General features: G+C 44.2%; 1 protein-coding gene across 5 annotated transcripts in view; it reads right to left on the bottom strand.

Moving 5' to 3' along the window:
• Positions 1-3648: 3648 nt before the first annotated feature.
• zfhx3b (zinc finger homeobox 3b) overlaps positions 3649-22336 on the bottom strand; it is a 394727-nt gene continuing 376039 nt past the window's right edge. For all 5 annotated transcript variants that reach the window (XM_064312994.1, XM_064312990.1, XM_064312991.1 and 2 more), the window contains 5 exons: positions 21919-22058; positions 21212-21412; positions 16522-16642; positions 10655-16171; positions 3649-10409 (listed from right to left, as the gene is read on the bottom strand). In XM_064312994.1, coding sequence (XP_064169064.1) covers positions 8641-10409; positions 10655-16171; positions 16522-16642; positions 21212-21412; positions 21919-22058 — 7748 coding nt within the window. In that variant the 3' untranslated portion in view covers positions 3649-8640. The remainder of the gene's footprint in view (positions 10410-10654; positions 16172-16521; positions 16643-21211; positions 21413-21918; positions 22059-22336) is intronic.

Below are 22336 nucleotides of genomic sequence, written 5' to 3'. Positions count from 1 at the left end.
CTCACTGTACTCATTGGATATGTTCCAGAAGACTCACAAAAACATACAGCAAACATTGCCATTGGTCCCCCCACACCCCCCTACCCCGATCAGAATTAGTTTGGCTGAGTTTGTCATGCATTGTTAACATGTATGTGGTGCTCATCATCATTATGTTCCAATTCACTTGTCAGACAAAGAGAGCATTTGTGTGGATGCACACTGATTTCATGGCACACTCAGTGGAAAGGGTGAGACGTTTGGAGGCCTTGTTAATCTGATTTGCTGCGGTGTGTGGAGGGCAGGATTATCAGAGCGATGCCCTGGCACATGCTGAAATGGCACCACCTGCCCGGGCTGGGGCTGAGCAGAGCTGAGAGGGAATTAAGTGGCACTGCGTGGCAGTTGTTGTCACACCTCTAGCTTGTGTTCCTCATTTTGCACCTCGGTGGTTTCTAAATGGCAACTTGTAGCAGAATGGAGTATCGCATTATCTTATTTAAAACAACACATTAGCCACCAGCATGTAACTAAGCAAGTGGTGAAATTTAGTTTTTTTCCCCCCCTTTGATAAAAAACGATGTCACAAGAGTCTGATTAACTTCCAGCTCGCAGGAACATGAAAGGGATGTAAAGTTCATTAAGCATTGAGCCAGGCTGTGACACACTCAGTTCATCAGCCAGTTCAATCAAAACGTGTGATCCAACAGCTTGCGAATTCGGAATAGCTTTTAATCTTCAAGCAGATTCAGACAAGATGCTAACTTTTAAAAAGGCTACAATATTTGTGGGAGCTTGGGCCATCACAAAGAGCGCAAGGCCAGAGACGGAGAAGAGCCCCCGAGCTGTCATTCTGAAGTGCCCATCTACGAGCGTGGCCAATCACATTGAGGGAGGGCAGAGGGGGACAATAATTAGATACGATCCCATATCGTGAAGGTGGGCCCTTCACCTCAGGGCCAGGGAGGCTTAAAAAAAGAGGCTCCCCTTCGCTGAAGGCCAGTGTTATGCTCAGGCGCTAACCCAATTTCACACTTTGACTCAGGGCCGAAGCTGGCACAAAGCAGCGCCTGAGTGTGGGTGCCATCTGGTGCGGAGCTGGAAGGAAACGGCCTGGCTTTTCACGCTGATCCGATTAGGGTGCGTTTAATTCATTCGGGATGTGCCGCTGCGTGTTAATTGGCTCAGCATGGCCAGCGAATCTGGTTCCCCCACTCTCCCACCAGGACGGCCGTCGCCTCCATCTCCCCCCCCCATGAGGGCAGAGGGGACGGGGGATTTTCATCTTTCATGACTTCTCAAACACCGAAGTGTGCCTCGGGATACCAGCCCCCCCCCCCCCCCCTCGCCCCACGTCCCCCCGCTTGCTCCTACCAACAGCAGAATGCTGCAGACACACGAGATCAGCTCACAGCCACATGAGCACCCAAACAATACAGTCCCCACAAGCAAGAAATTGAAAACAGGAGAGGTAATGCAAAACTGACAGAAAAAAATTTAGCTAAAACCTACTGGAAAACACGTTTTGAGACACACGTTGAGCTTCCCCCCCCCAATCTTGCTGTGAGTGTTGTTATTCAGTTATTCATCGAGTATCCTTTTCCTAAGCAATGGACAAATTACACCACTCTAATCAGTTCCATGAAGACACTCAAGGGAAAGGTTGAGCAGGGGGCTGAAAGCAAGCATGCCAATGCATTTGGTTACACTGCAGCCCTCTACTCAAACTGTTTAATTTCTTTTTACAAAAGTTTTTCTAAAGAATAAGAAAACAATCTTATTTTGTATAAAAATTCTACATGAAAAGGAACTTTCAGTACATTTATGAAAGTTATTTAATCATTGTTTAAAGAATTGTTTAAAAACTAATTTACTGTGATGGTTTTAGATCATTTTTGGTGCCTTCTATCAAATAAAAACTCAAATTCAGTGAGAAAGAATAGCAAAGCTAACTTAAGATCTAAAGACCAAAGACATCCATTTTGGGTGATCTACTGTATAAAGAGAAATATTGTCCGTAAGAAAGTGATTCATTGCAGCTGATCTCTTTTGGAGCTCTTGAGCATCGTAAAAGCGACTGGGGGCAACAGTGGCGGACATATTGTTGAAACAATATGACCTCCTGGGTCAGAGGGGGACTGCAGGCAGTCCTGAGGCCTGTCCTGGGGCGCAGGATGCCACCCCCTGTGGGAGATTCGGCAGCAGGACTTCCTGCCCCGGGACCCTGCGGGGGCTGCACAGCGCACAGCGTGACGCGTGTAATCAGACGTGAGCTCATCCGCCACAAACACAGCCTGCATCACACCGCCGCGGCTGTCAAACACACACGCGGACCTCCACGGCACTGTCCGCTTCCGTGGTACACCATCACAAAACCTTTTGTGTCTCAGTGAGGCTTGTGCACCATTCAAAAGTGAACCGTGAATGTTTGAACTTTAAATGAATTTGATTTAAAAAAAGCTAGTAAAAAGCAGAATTGCAATTTGAATTTGTGCAGGAAGCAGAATTAAAATTCAATTAAATTATGATTATTAATTTTAACAATGGATGTTGTTCTCTGCACACTGCAATGTATGTCAAAAATGACAAAAGTGCACATCCGCAGAATAAATTATTTATTGCGTCAACCAAATCAACATCCTGTGGGGCGTGGCCAATTAAATTGAATTCCAACTCATTAATTGAACGGGAGAAAATTCTAAGATTCTATACTTCACACAACCGTCCACATGCACACTCTAAAGGAAGTGGACTACTGCGCCTTTCTCTACAATCAAGCCTTTGAATGTCACTTGAAATAGAAGGTAATTCTATGTAACTGTTATACTTCATTTCCTACACAAGTCACACGGAACTATAAGGCAGCAATATTGTCAGCATCTCACTAACAGTTCAATTTCTTTACACACAATCATTTCCCATTAAGTATATTCCCATATTTTTTTTACTTAAATTTGAATTTATCTTGTCCACCAAGCTTCTCAACCAGGGTCTGCAATATGACTGTTTCCAAAGGATTTTGCACTTAAGAGACACTTAAAAGCTCTTTTACGGTTGTGCATATTTTTAACAATATATAACTTGTTATTCTTTTAGAAAGATTATTCCTGATGTGACAAAATATAAAAACATACTTAACATTAAAGAGACAAAAGAAATACATTTTATACATTCATTACCATAAATCTACTTAGCAAGAAATAGGATCGTTATATTCCATTTGCTCTGTGAAATATGTTGTTTTGGGTAATATCTGTGAACACACTGAAGGCAAATTTCTAATGAAGTGAGTTCCCCCCTCCAAGACACCAAAAAAGATTTAAAATGGTGAGTATTCATCAAGCCAGTGTTATTGAGACCTTACCTGAACCTTGTAGACACTGTTACTCTACTGTTTTTTGTTAGCCAAAATGCTGAATAAGGAGGTTTTGCTGGGAAGGGAAGGTCAAACATCTTAAAAACACTTAATATTCTCTCTATTAATACCCCTACCTGTTTTTCAGGATATGCTTTTCAACACTCGATAACCCCCCCCCACCCCACCACCCCCCCCCACCCCAAAAAAAAAAACAGCTGCTTAATAGCTCTGTGCTTGCACACAGTGGGAATATATCATTCACACACATCCTGCAATAAATAAAATAAATAAAATGAGCACAGGCACCAAAGCATTTTGCTCATACTTTTTTAATGTATCACAATGAGCAAGAAACATACTTGATGAAATATTTTCAAAGGAGTATATTCAATTACCATCTACAATCAACTTAACTAGGACAACAAGGTTTTTTGTGACAAAAGTTTCTCTTTAAAAGTCTGAAGTTCCATGTGGTTTTTGTATGTTAGTCTCCATGTATTTTGGTACAGTTTGGAAATCTTCATCATATAATTACAGTAACAAAAAAGCTAACAAGACTACAGTATAGAAAAGACATCAAGAACAACATTTTTGGTTTTACTCGCTCTTATTTGTACATTGCAAGGCTGTTATTTTCTACCCTCAGGTGGGCTGACTGGAGCCACAGAGCTGTCCTTGTGCAGCTCTAAGGAGGAATAAATCAAGTAAACAAAGAGAAACAGAAAAAAATGCATTTAAAAAAACCATTGTGGCACCAGGAGTCACAAAAGGATCAGGACGCTCCATGTTAACAGTTCATCTTTGAAATTGGAGCTAATGTTTTGTTTGGTTGGTTGTTAGTTTGGTAGTTAATTTTGGTTGCTTTGCTTTTTTTTTGTAACTGCCTCTTTAGGAATGACAGCCAAGGAAACCCTCCTCGTCTCATTCTGAACCAGTTTTTCTTTTCTTTTTTTTTTTTGATGGCGCGATGAGATTGGTTAACTCAAGAACAGAGCTGGCAAGCTTCCGTCTGATTGGAGGGTGCTGTTTGTCAATCGGTGAGAGAAGCAAGAGAAAATGAAACACGAAGCAACAACACAGACAGGAAAAAGGGAGCATTACTGCAAGTCCTGTACGGAGCGCAGGACACATCAATCATAGATGCAATCCGAAGCAGAACCAAAGAGAAAAGTGGCAGCTCCAGACACTAGAGTTCAGCTTTTCAACATCTTTCCATTTCCCATCTCCACTGGTTCAAGAGTCTGTTCCCATCTCAGAGCGGTCTGTGGTAAAACAATGACTTGATATCGGAGCTGGCATAAGCTGCTTTTCGCTCCCATGCCCGGTTTTGGTAAACCCACCAACAAAATAGCCTCGTTCACCTCAAGGTGATCTCTCCAAAAAATTTCCCAGAGTTCTTTTTCATCTTTAATTTTTTTTTTTCAAAACAAAAAAGCTGATGTCTTGTTTTTAAATATATCTATATCTGTATACATGTTTATTTTCACAGTGGGCAAGAAGATGACCTCTACAGCAATACCTTGTCTTTTCTTTGTAAAATGTCCGTGAAAATCAAGATCAAGTAAGCCAACGTGAGTCGAAGCTTCTTTCAAAAGTATTTCAGTTGTCGTCTTGTGTGTTGTGCCACAATAAAATATACACTTATGAGGGGCACCACCTTAAATTTTCCTTTCTGCGTTCAACTGCGAAAAGCTTTGGCCACATTAAAATATTTAATTAAAATAAAAGCTGCTCAGTGCTTTATATCAACCACCTCATTTCTTTTAAAATTCAACATTTTAAATCTACTTTTTAAACCCAGCTTCGTGGTTCAGTACTTTTGGTGTGTAAATGAAAGTAAAGAATAAAATAAAATAAAAAACAAAAGCTGATGCTGGCTCTTAATTGAAACACAAGTGTGTGCATGTGTGCACACATGCGCGCACACACGCTCACACACATACAAGCATATACACAAAGTCCATGCAGGCAGAATCTGCTATGAGGAGCTCACCTGTGAAGATGTCTACATGAGAGCCCAAAACATAATACACTTTGGAAACAAGAGTTCAAACAGTGTCAAAAAACACAAATATAACAATATCACACCATAAAGTGGCCAGGTCATACTATAAAGTTAAAAAAAGAAAAAAAAAAAGACAGCAATTCAAATTTAAAGCTAGTGTTAAATGTTAATTTATATGAGAAAAAGTAATATACAGAACCAAAATAACACACAAATAGTTATATGAAAATAATAATGTCTATGACAAAATAAAACGCATTGAAGAACAAACTATACAACATTAGAATTTTTTAAAAATAACTGAATGAACAATATGCTCGAGAAAAAAAAAGTATTTTAGAGGAGTGGCAAGCCTGCAGAACAAACTAGTCCAAATTTATCTGCAGTGCTTTAGTGTCAATACCACATTGTATTGTTCAGCAAGCACCTAAAACTTTTGACACACCCAAGATGTGAATTCTGTACATTAGTGGCCAAAAGCAGTTACTCATAATGTTCACAAACTGGTTTTTGTGTAAAGGACCAGATTTATCTTTCTTTGTTCTTGGGGGTTTGGGGTTCTCAATGAGCAGGACCAGTTAAGCTGCAAACAGACATATCGAGGGGCCTCTTTGGACATGAAGGCATGGACAATGCCTCTGAACTTTGAACCACAAAAACACTTAACTTTATACTTTATTTTAATGATTTAGAGTGAAAACATCCCAAAGAAATCAGTTTTTCGCCAGATTGTGCTTGAAAATGGCTTGACACTAAGAAGACACCTAGGGGCAAGTCCCTTCATGTATTCTCAGGAAAGGAGGTTGCCACGTCCGGCTTAATTGCAAAATGGCAAACTTTCAGAGGCTTTTTGGAAGTTGAGAGGCATGATGATACCAGTGAAAAAGACGTCAGTACCAGATCTGCGTTACGTACACTTTTTGGCGACAACTATTACTTGATGATAACTTTTAAAGCGAGAGACAACCTTTTCTAGCGGGAGGAAATCTCTTATCGTCAACTCTCCACACCAGAACTACATGAGGGAAGTGGAGTTATTTTGTTTAGCAACCCAGAAATCTAAATTTACACAACAGCTTACAGTCACCTTGCAAAAAAAAACAAAAAACAAACAAACAAAAAAAAAAAAACAGTCCTTGCTTTGGGAGAAAAAGAAAACCCTCTCCAATGTGGTATTTGGAATGCACTGTTCTGTACAAACAATATAGATCATTGGCTTTCAACATTGGTCTGTTCAAAACAAAAAAATAAGAAAAATATAAAGTCAGCCAAACTGTCCTTTGGAACGTATATTCACAGTCTTCAAAGTTCCGTTTTTGCAACAAGAAAAAAAAAAGCTTATAGCAGAGGGAGGGGAAAATGGTTTATTGTTTCTGTTTTTGTTAAAGCTTAGCCAAAAGCAAAATGAGCATGCATCTAGGTATTTTCAAAAACTACATTAGCAGCAAAACGTATGTCCTCAAAGACCAGACCTTATACATTTTCTTAAAAAAAGATTCTTGTGTGTGACAGAAAAAGTTAAACAAAGAGCTTTTTAACCTCTATCTTACAGACTGCAATGGCTCTTGTATGGTGCTACTCCACAATGCAAGGACAAGGGCCCTTTTTTGGTTTTTGGTATTCTTGTTTTTTTACGTAGAAAGCCACCTGTCTGCTTGCAAAGAAGCAAAAACGGCAACTCTGATGCATACTCCTTTATTTTAAAACTTTCTTTTCTTTAACAAACAGCAACAAATTCTCAAGTATAAAGAAACCTCTTTTCTCATCCTTATGCACCAATGGTGAAAGTGTTTTGTCTTTGGATTTTCTTTTTGTTTTAAAGCGTGAGAATCATTATTATTATTCTTTTTTCATTTTCATCTATGACAACGACAATGAAAAGTTAAACTGAAAATGAACCAGAAAAGACTGCAGCCACACTACACGAAGAACCGAGGATCTGCTTTGTAGTGCAAGAGGAGTAGTAACTATTTCCAAATCTACAAAATGCAGGGGAAAGAAAAACAAAGAAAGAGTGACAGACAGAGAGAAAGAATCAGACAGTGTTAAGTGCACAAAGTTAGCAAATATAATCAAATATCTTGAACATATCACCCCAGAATGTTTTTGTTTTCTCAGTATAGCATCAACTAAAAAATGAAACAAAAAATAATAATATTAATAATAATAAAATAAATAAAATCTCTGCCACATCACTAAATGGCAGTTGGGTGAATGGAAGCCAAGAAATTCAGGAGAAAACAGAAATAAAAAATAGGTCAGTTACTGCTCCTTAATCTAGTCTATCGGAATGACCAAGACAACATCAAATGAAGCGCCTTTAAGTTGGACGATACAAAAGCTAAATGTACACAAAGATTTTTTTCAATCTACCATACTGTTTAAATTCATTTCCAATGCAACAATCTACTTAACACCAAAAATGTTCATATCTATCATAAATACAGAAAGTTTTTTCTTAAAAGAATCTTCCCCCCCTCCCCCTCCCCCCCGCCCCATCAACAACAATGCTCTCCGTGTCTTGGTACTTTGGGAGTGCTACTTTCCCCCATAAAAACGATTTAAAATGTTTAAAATCAGCAGATCAGCTACCCTTTTTGAATCCCAAGAAAGCTATGCCTTTATAATATTTACTCTTTTTAATACTTTCTGCCTGTAAAATTAAGTTAAAAAAATCAGTTTTTTTCTACTGTTAGGAACAAAAAGTATAAAACAATGAATTTCTGTGACAGAAAAAAGGTTGTGAGCTGTTGACCTGAGAATAAAATAGACATTACATTATTTTTTTTATTTTAGCAAGCCATTGGTATCTGAACGCTTAGATAGCAAGAAAACTGTAAATGTAAGACTATTCTCCCATACAGTACATACTGGATTTTTGTTACTGTGCTATTCACTGGGAATAATTATACAAATGAGGGACAAGTTGCTAATTCATCTTCTGGAGGAGGGGTTCAGGGGCCATTTGAGCAACATTTGAGGCAGTCCATTGCTATACAGCTTTCCTCTATCCATATCCAAAACTTCACTGCAGTGATCATTTTTTCAATATACTGTATAATTGAGTTATAAACGAAAACCAGCATGTTGATATGGGAAAACAATCCACTAACATTAAATTTTTGGTTACAAGCTTTGGAATTGCAGTTAGTCTTTACACATCTTTTCTTCGGAAATTGGTTTGTATATTTTAAACATTTTTAACATCGCTGCTTTTTTTTTTGTTTGTTTTCTTGTGTTTTTGATTTTTTTTTTGTCTTTTGTATTTTTTAAATATTGTCCATCGTTGAAAGCTCTTTTACAATCGGATGGAGTCCGTTCCTACACTAGCGAGATTACTACTACAACTACTACTGTCTTTGAGACAGCTGGGCTGCTGCGGCTCCTCCGCTGGCCGGCTCAGCCTGTCTGCTGACTTCTGACTGCTGTCAGAGTCAGACTCGTCGGTAAAGACGTCTGTTGGTATCGAGGTCTGAACCCCTGAGGTGCTCAATGAACTTGAGGTAACCGTTGAAGGTGAGGATACCGGAGGAAAAAAAGGAGAAGTAGAAGGAGAAGTGGCATTGGGCTTCCCAGCTGAAGCTCTGGAAAAAGGGGCCTGGGGCCAGGGTTTGCCGGCAGCTGTGGTGTGCGGGGAGGTGGCCATGGAGGAAGAGGAGCACGAGGATGAAGAGACAGAGGAGGACGGCATGGTGGCTGATGACATTGGCGGAGGAGGGGGGCTGTTGTTTGGGAGAGTGGCAGACTGCGAGGTAGATGCGGTGTTAGGATCGGGGAAGCAGGCTGAAGAGTGAGGTAATAAACTAGAAGCGTGCTCTTTGGCATTTCTGGCTGATCGCTTGATTGTTCTGTGTTTGTGCAAGGCCGACTCCAGGTGTTGACTTAGCGCTTTGTCCCCGTCCAGCGTAGCGTTGCAGGCTAGGCAGTCATACAGGCTGCCTTCCCCTGCGCTCCCACCGCTGGGGACCCGAAGCAACATCTCTTGCAGATTTGCCACAGACTGACCAAAAAAGCAGATCGATTTCAGGTGGCTGACGGCTGCCTCTTCATTTATAAAGACAGCTTGACATTTGCGGCACGCCAGCCGGTACTGCACCTTGGGGACGATGTACTGGTCAAAAAGGTTGTCCACGCCTTTGCTGTCTATCTCGTGCTGCTCAGAGGGTAGGTTCTTGTGGGAGGAGGAGGAGGAGGAGGAAGAGGTCTCACAGGAGGGAGTGCCTTTCTGCTCTTCAGCTTTTGCTGGATCTTTGGCAGATTCTTTGCGGTCTGGGGTCCCTGGGGTTCGGGGGGGAACAGGAGTTTGGCTAACTTTGGGTTGCTGGAGCTGCTGAAGCTGCTGCTGCTGTTTTTGCTGCTGCTGAAGCTGCCGCTGCTGCTGCTGTAGTGCCTCTTGCAGACTCTGCTGATATTGCTGGTAATGCTGGAGCAAGGACCCTGGGGACAGCCCCATCAGAGCCTGCGACAAAGCTGGGTTATATGGGAACAAGCTTTCCATGCCATACATTGGCTGCAAGTAGCCACCTTGGAGAGCCCCGGGTATCTGTGGCGCATAGTATGGTGAAAAGCCAGGCATGAAATAGGGTAAGAACTGACTGGTAAGCAGAGCTGTGGGGTCTGACGCTAGGGCAGCCTGCAGGGCCTGGAGCTGCGCTGGATCCACAACATACTCCATACCAGGTGTTGGCATGGAGGTGGCAGGAACAGCAGTATCGGGCTTCTCTTTCTTAGCGCTGGCGGCAGAGGTGGAGGGTGCTGGGGTGCCCCCTGTTGAGGACGGTGTGGAGGGCTTCTCGGTCTTCTCCTTGGGCTTGTCCTTTTCCCTGGACCTCTCAGCATCACGCTCTTTGGGGGGTTCAGGCCTTGGGCCTTGCTGCGTGGCCACAGAGGTGGAGGTGGTGGTGGGGGTAGAATGGGTGGTGGAGGTGCTAGCCTGGGCTGGGCTGGATGAGGCCAAGGAGGAAGAGGAGGGAGGTTTGTTGGGTAATCCAGATGTAGGGAGACTTGGTGAAGGGACGCTGGCACCAGGCATGTTCAGGAGGTTTGGAGGTTTTGGAGGTGTTAAAGCTAGAAGACAAAAGGAGGAGGGATATAAATCGCTGTGTTACTTACAAATGCTATTAATTATATTATTTATTTTTATCCTTCTATCTGCATTTTTTTTATGTTTTCAGGAACAAGCATTTGTTTATTATCTGCTACCTGAAATAAGTTCTAAATTTATATATATATATATATATATACCTAAAATGCTGCACCAAATATGAACAACTTAATGGATGTAACATGCAGTGACACCAATGATGACATACCTGTGTTTGATGAAGAGAACCCTGGTAAAGAGGGACTGCCAACCCCTGGCAGGAGGACAGGGGAAATCCCCTGCAGAGTGGGGTAGGCCGAAGATAGAGCCTGCAGGGCAGGGCTGTCAAACATCCCTTGTTGCTGCATGGCTTGCTGCTGTCCTATTCCTAGGACCTCATTAGCTTTCTTAATTCGATCCATTTCCTGCTGAGCCATTAGCTGGCGTACTGTGGCCGGGTCAAAGTATTCTTTCTCCTTGTCCAGTTGGCTCCCAATGGTGTCCTTCACCTTGGCTATATGCTGCTGGGAGAAGATGTGGTCTCGCACTGAAAGTCTGGCGCTGTACTTGACGCCACACAAAGTGCATTCCGTTTTGGGTCCCTCGTATGATGTCTGGTTGATGCCAAAGTGCTTTGCCATGCTCAGCTTGGCTTTCTTCTCCTTGGCACGAGCATTCTGGAACCACACCTGGACAACTCTCTTTGGAAGTCCAATGTCATTGCCGAGTACCTCACATTCTAACATGGTGGGAGTCCTGTAGTCATTGAAACAAGACTTGAGCACTTTCAGCTGTAGATTAGTCATCTGGGTACGGAAGCGCTTTTGGCCTGGGCGGTCCCCGGCATCTGTGCTCCTGCTCCCAGAAGCTCCAGGGCTTGGTGAACAAGGATCTGCCAAACTTGAGGTCTCACTGTAGTCCACCATGGTTTCATTTTCAAAGTCCTTGGCATAATAACTTGTTGCAGGGCTCACCAGCCCTGATGACATTTGGTCATCATTCTCAAGAGAGGGGGCTGTAACCCCAGATTTTGAGAGAAAATCACCACTGTTGTGACTGTGCTTTGCATCTGCACTGTCATTGTCAGCATTAGCCTCATCACCAGTGGTGGTATCAGTGATAGCTGTGTTCACAGAGGAACAGTCATCGTTGTCTAGTTTGTTCTGGTCAAAACTCAGATTGACTGAGGACATAGTTGGGCTTTCAAAGTCCTCCATCCCTTCAACCTTGATGGATGTTGGACTGAACAGAGCCCTGGGAGACAGATCCATGCTTTTGCTCACTGGTGACAGAGAGGAACAATGTCCATCACTGTTAGATGGGCCGAGGTGTGAATAGCTGGAAATATCCAGAGGTTCCATCTTCAGTTGCATGCCCTCCTGATCTGGAAGCATGCTGGACAGATTATAGCCAGCACGCTTAGCTTCATGCCAGTGGCGTGACCGAATGTGGGCCTCAAGGGCTGTCTTTGCCTTGAAGAGAGCGCGACAAAATGGGCAGCGTCGGTGTGCCTGAGCAGGTCCTACAGCTCTGAACTGTCCTTTTCTCTCCCTGGCCCTGGTGTTCTGAAACCACACCTGCACCACTCTCTTCTTGAGGCCCACCTCATGAGCAATGTGATCGAGCATCTTACGGGTGGGGTTGGAGTCAAGAAGATATTTCTGATAGAGAATCTCAAGCTGCTCAGGCGTGATGGTTGTCCTGAGCCGCTTGTCCCGCTGTGGCTCCTCCCCACTGTTTGTGCTGTCATTTTCACCAGGACTGGTGCCTGCTTTTTCCTCCAGTTTCCTCTTCAGGGAGTTCATGGTGGAAGTAGGTGTTGAAGGAGAAGTTGCAGAGCTGCTGGGTATTTGTGGCATACCTCCAGAAATAAGCTGACTGGCCAGCAGAGGGTTGCCAGGATCAAACAACATGAAGGGCATGTCCATGGAGCGGTCCAGGAACTGGGGATGAATGAACTGGTTTTGCACTGTGAGGAAGTGAAGCTGCTGGTGCTCCTGCCAGTGCTCGAATGAGGGGAAGCCAAGCTTGCACTGGTCACACTGGTATGGGATCATTTGCTGGGCAAGCTGCTGTTGTTGCTGCTGCGGGGTAGATGTCAGAAGTGGGTTCAGTGCCATATGAGAGCTCTGCGAAGGACCCGGGCTGGCCCGGGACACAGAGGGACCACACTGCTGCTGCTGGGAGGGGGAGGGAGAGGAAAGCTTTGTGGTCTTTGGAGCTACCTGCGCCTTGTCCTCCCGTGGAGTCTTCTGTTCCCTCTGCGTTTCGGTTTGTGGCTGCTGTGGGCTTTCTTGTTTGACAGACACAAGATTCTCCCTCGACTCAGAGGATGTTTCAGTCAAGTGTTTAGGCTTATCATCAAAAGGGTTTGAGGCATTTGCAATTGAGGCCTCTTCTTTTTCAGAGGATGCCATGTGAGAGAAAACTGAGTTGGATGGGGGGAGGGGGCAAAGGCTAGAGGATGAGGGCATAGGTGTGTGACAGGATGACCCTGATAGGGTATAGTATTCATGTGAATAATCCATAGAGTCTTCATTTTGACTGTCATATTGCCCTTCCTCATCTTCATCTTTGTAACACAGCTTCTTTTGGTGCTTAATGAGATCAAAAATGCGCTGAAAGACAAGGCTGCACTTTTTGCACTGGTAGTTCAGATTTGTGGTACGGATATACCGGTCATTGGACAGCTCTCGCCTCTCACCATCCTTGCTTCCATCACCCTGGTTCTCATAATTCTTGCGTGCTTTCTGACGGGCATTTTGGAACCACACCACAATAACTCGAGTGGGCAAACTCAGCAGGTTTGAGAGCTGTTCGAACTCATCATCTTTAGGGTAGGCATTAGCATCAAAGAAATCTTGAAGCACCCTCAGCTGGTAATCAGTGAACCTCGTCCTTGAGGATCTCTTGCTCCCATAACACTCTTGTCTCTGGGGCTCAGGGGATGGTGGCTTAGAATCTACTTTGGTATCCTCCAGAGTAGTGATAGGTGGGTTGTTGAAGTTGTACGGTGAATCTTTATTGCGCTGGCGCTCTTTGAAAAGGGTGTTGCGGAACCAGTGCTTAATAACTTTCTGTGGCAGGCCTGACTTGTCGGCCATCTCTTTGATCTGTTCCTCATTTGGGGAGTTGTTGATATCAAAGTACTGCCGCAGGACTCTTAGCTGGTCATCTGTAATGCGTGTTCGTGGCCTCTTGTTCTGCTGCTGCTGCTGCAGCATAGCTGGGGTGAGCTGATGCTGGTAGAGGTGGGCCAGATCAGTGGCCAGGCCAGACTCCACAGTGGGCAGCTGTGCAGGCATCTGAGAGGGCAAAGACTGGAGAGACATGGGCTGCATCATAAGTGGTGAAAAGAGAGGTAGGTCCATTGGCATGGGAATCTGAGTCATGGGCACAGAAGGCTGAGGAGTAGGAACAGCTGGAGGTGTAAGTGATGGAGCAGAGACAGGAATATTTGGCGTTGGAGCTCGCTGAGGTGGGGGTGGTGGTGGAGGCGGTGGTGGTGGTGGTGGAGGTGGAGGAGCAGTTTCAGGTGTCTGGGGCCTCAGAGGATACAGCTTGTCATACTGCTCCCTGTACTCTTTAGCAAACCTCTCCAAGGAACGGAAAGGGAAGAAGGCCTGGTGGATATGCTCTTGATGACTCTTTAGAATCAATATATTTGAGAATAGCTTGCCACAGGCCTCACACTCCAGCTTTTCAAGTCCCTCAATGGGATCCACAACTCTACTGATTCCAGCTTGACCACCTGACCCCGCTGGTCCAATCCCTGACATTTTCTTCTGCACTTTCTGTTTGTTTTCATTGTACTGAATCACTAATTCAAACCCAAAGTTCTCCAAGAGGGCCTTTGTTGCATTTCCACGAGCATCTGAGGCAATTCTAGGTGGAGGAAACCCAGGGTCATGGTTTCCTCCCACTGCAGCCTGCTGTTGATCTTTCTTGTCTTTATATTTCATATTGTCCAAGGGATCTTTGGAGACATGTTCTTCCGATTTCTCACTCATGTCTTTGTCCCTCAGCCCGTCTCTGTCCTTCTCACCCTGAGGAGCAGGTTTAGGCTTTTTTTCTGCCTGATGCTGAAGAGATGCATTCTGCTGGAGCAAAGCCATCTGCCCCTGAGCCTGTGAGTGAGCCTGCTGCTGGTGCTGCTGTTGGAGATGATGGTGCATTAGCTGCTGCTGCAGACAGCTCTGCTGGGCCTGTTGGGCAGAATTCTTCAGGTCATCCAACAGGGAGGAGGTGGTGGCACCGGCTAGACTAAGTGCAGAGCTGTTCAGGTTAATCTCTGGGTTCAGCTGGAATTCTGCTCCAGGTATATAGAAAGGAAAGAGCAACTGTTGCTGCTGCAGTGGGAGAAGAGCTTCTGTTGTCATGGGGAAGTGCTGAAGAAGTGCTGGGTTGAAAAGCTGAGACTGGAGAATGGCAGCCTGCTGTTGCAGCTCTTGCTGGAGCTGAGCCTGGGCCTGAGCTTGGGCCTGAGCCAGTTGCTGCTGTTGCTGTTGCTGCAGCTGCTGCTGCTGTCCCCTTGAAGACAGCATATCTGCAAATTTCTTCTTCTTCACATCATGGTTTTCTGATGGAGGAGGGTGACAGGATACTGAAGAATTTCCCAAGCTTTCAATGCTATGAGACTGGTTCATGTGTCCACTTCCCAGAAGGCTCGAAACAGTCTGAACCCCAGAGGAAGAGCTGTTGTTGCTTGTGGCAGTTGTTGAGTTACTGGCAGGGTTGGGACTGGGAGCAGAAGTGCTAACTGACGGACCCCCTCCATTTCCACCAACAGCAGTGACGGAGCTACTGCTGCCACCTGCTGCTTCAAGTTTGGCTGCGCGGGCTTTGGTCTGATGGAGGACAGAGCGCATGTGAATCTCCAGTGTGGAGCTCTGGCTGTATGCCACATTGCAAGTGCTACACTTGAAGGGTTTGTTATCTGGACTGCTGGTAGATTCAGGCTGACCAGTGGAGGACTCCTGCAGAGCTCGCTTGACCTTGTGCAAGTGCGAGACAGAGTTATAGTGGACCAGAAGGATATTCTTCTGTGTAAAAGACTCTTTACATACTGTACATTTAAAAGGACGGGATGGATCCAGAAACTTCTCCATGGTAAAGTTGGGGCCTTTTCTGAATGGCAGGGCACGCTTAGGTTCTGATCCAGAATCTTCTTGGACTGACCCCGAGTCACTTCCAGTTGGGCTTTGCTTCTCCTCAGGGTCACTCTCCTCTCCTTCCTTATCATCTTCACCCAGAGCAACATGATCCTCTCCAAGTGTTGGGTCACCCATGACCATCAGGTCTCCATTCATCAGCAAGCCTCCGTACAGCTGCTGGATATCAGCTTCACTCAGCTCCAGGTGACTGGTCTCCAGGTGCTTCTTCAGGGCCTGCAGGGTCCTGAAGCTGCGCTGGCAGAGGCAGCACATGGTGGCCGCCCGGATGACGTGGTACTGCGAGTGCAGCTGCAGCTTCTCCACGGTCTTGAAGGCCAGGCTGCACTGGTTGCAGCGGTACTTGTAGACGTGGCGGTCTGAGACGGGCAGCTGCGGCCTCTTGTTATGGACCTCATTGAAGTGCATCTGGAGGGCGTTGGAGGACTTGAAGACCTGGTTGCAGCCTTTCTTCCAGCACAGGAAACCAGCAGTATCTTCCTTCATTGACTGCTGATCTTCAAGGGGTGACTTGCGGGCCTCTGTGGCCTCTGGGGGAGGGGGAGCCCCTTTCTCAGACTCTGCTTCTGAGGGTTCTGTCACGGAGGGGAAAAAAAATCAATGAAAGTGGCTCCCACGAAGGTAGACTGTTGCTGAACAGAAATTAACTTCCACAAAGGGCATCTTGTTTTTATGTTCAGTATTTCATATTTCCAAAAGAAGATGCAACACAGCAACATGATCATTAACATAAATGCAGTCCTAACATTTTTATTCCCTGAGGTCTAATCCCTAATGCTTTATCAACATCCGTGTAATGCTCCAAAAGGACAGAACTTTTTTTTCTCTCTCTTTGTTAATGATCTTAATGGTCTAACAGCAATCCACTATTTGCACTTGTAAGAATGTCACCACACAGGAAAATAGGCAAAGCTACAATACTAACCTGTCTGTTTCCTTGTTTCGTCAGAGCTGGAGTTGGTCATCGTTTGCAGGTTCTGCCCATCTTTCTCTGGGCCTGGAACCGGTACGAACATGCTCGCTGGCAGCACATCTGAGGGCGTCACCTGCAGAACCAAGCATAAGGGATACAGCGTTCTAAGTCCAAACTTTAAAAAGAAAAAGCTTCCTTTGAAAACGTACTGATTCCGAGTGACTGGATGCAAAAAAAAGCCCCTCAATGCTTTGCTATGAAATTGGGGTACCACATAAATTACTGTACTCCTGGTTAAGAGTATGCTCTGAAAATAATCACATTTTTTATATTTACCATCCATGGAAATTGCACTTTGATCATTGATGGTATTTTGTCATGTGCCTTGAAAGTTCCTGCTGCAGCCAATTAGTGAGATGGGCTGAAAGGCCTAGCTTGGCCAACTGAAAAGCTTATTAGGGTGCCTAATTAAATCATTCTTCCTCATAAAAAGTGCATCCCATTCCTATGGAAGGGAGCAGTGTGGAGCTATTCCTTCATAAAGTACAGGCATGCTGGGTAATTTAACCCTGCCAATCGGAAGAAGGGTAGATGACAAAAGGGCAGCCTAGGAAACAGTGGGAAATGTGCAGTGGATTTGTATAAATGTGATAAATAAAAGTTGATAAATTATATTTAAATATGAACAAATAAATATTCAAAAGCAGACAGACAGAGAAATGGATGGAGAAGCATTTCAGAAATAGAGTAATATGCATTGCACTTCAATGCATTAGTTTAATTTTTCCTTTTTTAATGAATGGGTTAAAAGAGCAATGAATATTGATTAGAAAGTGTAGAAGCACAGACATGTTTTGTGCACACGCAAAAGGTTGAAGTCAATCATGTGTGAATGACAACCCCCCCTCCCCTCCATCTTGGCTGGCCCCCTCCCCCACCTCTCCTCACTCCACCCCCTCCCCATCTTTCCCCTTAAAAAGACGACAATTCATCAAAAGTGCTCATTAGTGGCCTCCTATTTAACAATAATCAGTGCTTGAGATTGGACGAGGCTGGGAGATGAGGCACTGTCTGCTTCACCTTCCTTCAATTAACTCCCCAAACAGAACAATCAGCTTCACTCCACACTCTGCATTTCAATTCACGGATCCCCTTTTCCTTGCCTTTCTCCATGATATTCCCCCTCTCCGAATCCACCTCTCATGCTCTGCTAAAGAAAGGTCATTCAGACCTCCCCTTCCCTACACACTGACCGCCCTTCATTGCTCAATAGAAAATTCTTTCTAATAAAATGAAACAAGGGAATGGTTCCCAAGGCTAGGTTTAACCTCACCCTATTCCTTGCACAGGTATATTTAGTATACCTTTGACTGTGGGGGAAAAAAAAAAAACATAACCACTATCCACAGCTTGTCAAACAGCACTCAGTTAAATTACTTGCTAAAAACCCCACACTCCCTGATTAAAAAGATTACCATATTGCCCGCAATAATTTCTTAGGTAGCCAACAGTACCACAGTGTCATGCCCATTTAAACGCAAGTGCTTGATTTAAGAGATATAATATATTTTTAGAGAATGAGGGGGGGAAAGAAAAGAAATATTCACTCTGTTAGGAAATATAACATACAGTACAAGAGAAATATACGTATGCCGTCTCCAACCAAGACTGCCAATTTTGGCTTCTGTGCGTCTGAGGCTTGAAAATGAGCAGTCCTCCCTGTCAAAGTGCCGGTTTGGCTGAGTCTGGCTAATTAACTGACAGTAAGGACATGTCACCAAACAAAACCCACCGCACAGACGTGCGTCTGCGCTGGCACACTGACGCAGGAACACTCTCTGTGAAGAAGCAGCACTCTTTCACAGGCAGAAAGCTGCAGGGTTTGAGGGTTAAACGGAAAAGTAAAAGCTCTTTACTCCATCGCAACGTGATTAGTCTAATCATAAAAAATACCGGGAAGAAAGCCTTTTTTTTTTAGTTTTTTTTTTTTTTACAATCCTTTCCCCCCTGGTTTTTTTTTATTTTTTAATCTCCTCCAAACTAAAAGTGGTAAATTAATGCAAGCAGCGTAGAGAGTGACAAAAACAAAAACGCTGGTGATTTACATTACAAAGTGGACGGTTCCCAGACAACTGCTTCATTAGGCAGAGAGAGGCGAGCACCAAGAGTACCCCAAGGTCACTTTTAATTTAGACCACCTAATTGGCAAACATAGTTCAAAATGGCTATCATCTAGCTAGACTCAGAATTAATGAAGCACAATTATTTTCATTACCCCTATCTCAGACAGACAGAAAATGAGACAGAGCGAGCGAGGGAGTGAGAGAGCAGCAGGAGAGACAGAGAGAAAAAGATGAGGGGCATAGAGGGGAGGGGAGACGGGAGGAGGCACGAGGAGAGGGGGAGAGTGGGGGGGGGGGAAGAGGAGTGAGAGAGGGAGAGAGAGAGAGAAAGCGCATCTTTATGCATAGTCGGCAAGAAATAAAAGTCACCTATTTCAGAATTCATTAGGCTCCTGTACTAGTGGCATGTGAAAGGATAGAGTACATTTCAATTTATTTCCACTTGTTATAAAAAAGGTGCAGGTTTTAATGCACATTACATTAGCGCTACTACTCTCTCCTGCCTTTTGGAAAAGCTCTGTGTGTTATTATCTCTATAAAAAAGAGATATTGCCACCTTCTATACTAATGTGTCCACCATTTGCTTTGTGGTTGGGGCGCAGAGACGGCTGGAAGGTTGTCACAGCACTAAGACAATTGCTATGAGCGATTAAGCCAAAGGATGCCTCATTTCAGATACTGAGCAAAAAAAGCGCTGCTGCACCAAGGTTTCCACCTCAAAAATTCACAGTGTTTGCAAAATGGCAAACAAAACATATTTATTTTATGAAGTTTAAAAAATATTATTCTCCAGAGGTGGAGAGAAGAGAGGATAGAGAACGGTGTAAGTGGATGGAATGGGGAATATAAAAAAGGGTGATGTAAGAATTACAGTGGAATACGAAAGAGTTTCATGAATGGCCCCAATGAAAATGCAACCGCGAACCCAGGCTTGTTTACCTTCTCAACTGAAAAAAAAAAAACGCTTCTACGGCCCGTATACAGTACATCTCACTGCCCTAGAGCCATGTTTCATTTGTGTAAAATACACTTGAGATCCAGTGATCACATCCCAGGCGCTGAGCACTATCAAAAGCACACAGGCTTAGAGGAATTCCTCAAGAATTCTGGGGAGGATAAAAAAATATGGAAAACATAACACGTGTTTATGTAAATAGGCACACTTTCTAAGAGGCTTGCGGTCAAATTGTTGCAATCATTATTCACTTGCGGCTCGAGGTATGCAAGTTAGATAAGGAAAAATAGAGAATGATAATATTTTCATGGCCTGAGCTTGCCTTTCATTAGAGATAAAAATGTATTCATTTAATTTCAATTCATCTGTGTCACAATTACTTGAATATATTAATAATAAAAGCCTTTGTTTTGAATAGCACTGAGGTGGGTGAGGACTGGAAGAATAATGCAAGTGTCTTCAAAAGAGAAGAGGGGGACTGGGAAAGAAAAGAGCTGTTCTTCAAACAAAGGAATATTTTTGCCAGGGACCAGTCTCTCAGTTGAACAGTATTTTAGAAAAAACCTTGTTAAGGGGAGGTAAAAAAAAAAAAAAGGAAACATAAAAAGAATAGCGAGAGCCAAGTAGATAGGTTAGACTGAGACCATGGAATACTATTGCTAAACCATCAAAATCCCTCCTCATCATCACATATGACCTACAGTGAGTCGAAAAAGCACTCAGGGCTGTTTCACAAATAAAGAATCTCTTGTAGTTTTGATTAAGATGCAATGCCGTCTCAAATGTCACCAATTAAAGAGGGAAGGACAGGAGACGATCCACACTCCGTTTGGGCAGAGTGAGTAAGACTGAATCATCGCCAGGGAGCAGTGAACTAGCTCTACTGAACCAGTCCCTGACCCGACTACAGCTGAACACACCAAGACAAGGCCCAACAGCACTGTCATCAGGAAAACTGATACACTCACAAATGGCTTGCTATGTATTTGGGCTGTTCAGATCTGCCCGCAGTAAAACAGAAATCATCAAGGAACTGATTTGTAAAGGTTAAAAAAGAATGTGATTAAAAGGTTGAATTCATACCTGAGTGGATGCTTCAGCTACTAAATGGTGGCCAGACAAAAAGAGTCAATGCCATGAACTTTCTCTCATGCTGTTCTTCCACTGCAGTGTTTGTTTTTTAACTCCAGTAGGAGAAATAAATGACTGAAACAGTTGTGAATGTGTAGTTCAAGGGGGGTATGGAACATACACTGAAAATGTCATGGTGAACTTCATGCCCCCCTTCAGTAACTAGAAGGAAAGGCAAAAGAATTCAAGAGGGTAGATGAATGGACACAGAGAAAGGAAACACAATGAAGGACTCTTGGAAGTGATGAAATGCCAAACAGAAAGCCTTCAGATATTACATATGAATATAAATCCTCTTTAGCTATAGTAAGGCTTGTGTCATGGACGGCACAAGTACTGCAGGCAGAGAACACTCACTGGGATGCCAAGAAACACACACACGCACATGCGAACACACACACGCATGTGTGCACACACATACACACACACACGCACACACACACACACACGTATGTCCACACACAGACGCACACACACACATGCATGCACTCACCGTGGCGATGAGCTTTTCCACGCAGTCGGGTGCCACGCTGTGCAGGTGGGTGAGGTGGAACTGCAGGTGGACCTTGTTGTTGAGCATGTCCTGGCACAGCGGGCAGCGGAACATGGGCTGGACAGAGTGCTGAGTCATCACGTGCATTCTGAGGCGGTTCACGTCAGTGTTGCTGTACTTGCAATAGGGGCACTGGTACATCTGGAGAGGGGCAGGAAGGAAAGCACCAGAGGCGGGGAGGTTATTGGGGGTAAAGGCAGTGATTCCTCACCTGCAGTCTCCACTGATCATGGAACAATGGCCAGCCTGCTGAACAGGGCCTCCCTGGCAGACACTTCTAAGCCTTCTCATCTGTCAGACACAGCATTGATTTTCCACCTTTCGCACAATGAGTTATACAAACTGCAGCAAAAGTGCTGAATAATAATCACCCGGAAAAAGTGATACATAATGCAAAGTGAACTGGAGTTTTTCCAGAAGTCAAAAACACCGACAAGTGCAACTTTCCATATTTTCTCAAAATTTAGTTTTCGAAGAAATTGTCATCACTTGCAACATGTGTGGGGTGGGACAGCTTAAATTAGTCTGTCTAGCTTAATCAAGAGTGCACCACTATTAAGAGTATAACAGAACAAGATCATTGGTTTACGTTATAACACTTGAAAAAGCATCTCATTTATTCTCAAGGACAAGACGCGACGCCTCACCTGTTCACAAGTGCTCTTGTCAGCTGTTCTGGGACGCTTGGAGGAAAGGGGGCTCTCCGTTGCCCCAGACCTTGAGGAAGGGCGTTTGGAGGGGAGTGGGGAATCAGTCTGTTCCCTGTCCACCTGGCTGGATGCTGCTGCTGCAGAGAACCAAAGGGGGGGGGGGTCAGGCTCATCAACACAGGGCAGGCTTGGCAGCTTGGGTATAAGTCAATCAATAACACACTTGTGGGTGAGGGCTTTATAAATGCCTTTTTAAAATGGGATTGGATCACATTTGACAGGCGATGGGCAGGGAACTGGTTGATCAGCCAACCCTTCCTGTACCCCCTACCATGCTTTTCCCTTCTCCTTTTGTGAAAGCAGAGGGAGAGACACTTGAGCTCAGTGCAGGTGCTTTTGACTAGCTGTCATCCCC

Source organism: Anguilla rostrata, chromosome 16 (genome assembly GCF_018555375.3).
Source record: "Anguilla rostrata isolate EN2019 chromosome 16, ASM1855537v3, whole genome shotgun sequence".
Taxonomy (NCBI): Eukaryota; Metazoa; Chordata; class Actinopteri; order Anguilliformes; family Anguillidae; genus Anguilla; species Anguilla rostrata.
The sequence above is the reverse complement of the archived record's forward strand: the minus strand, read 5'-3'. Positions and strand labels throughout refer to the sequence as shown.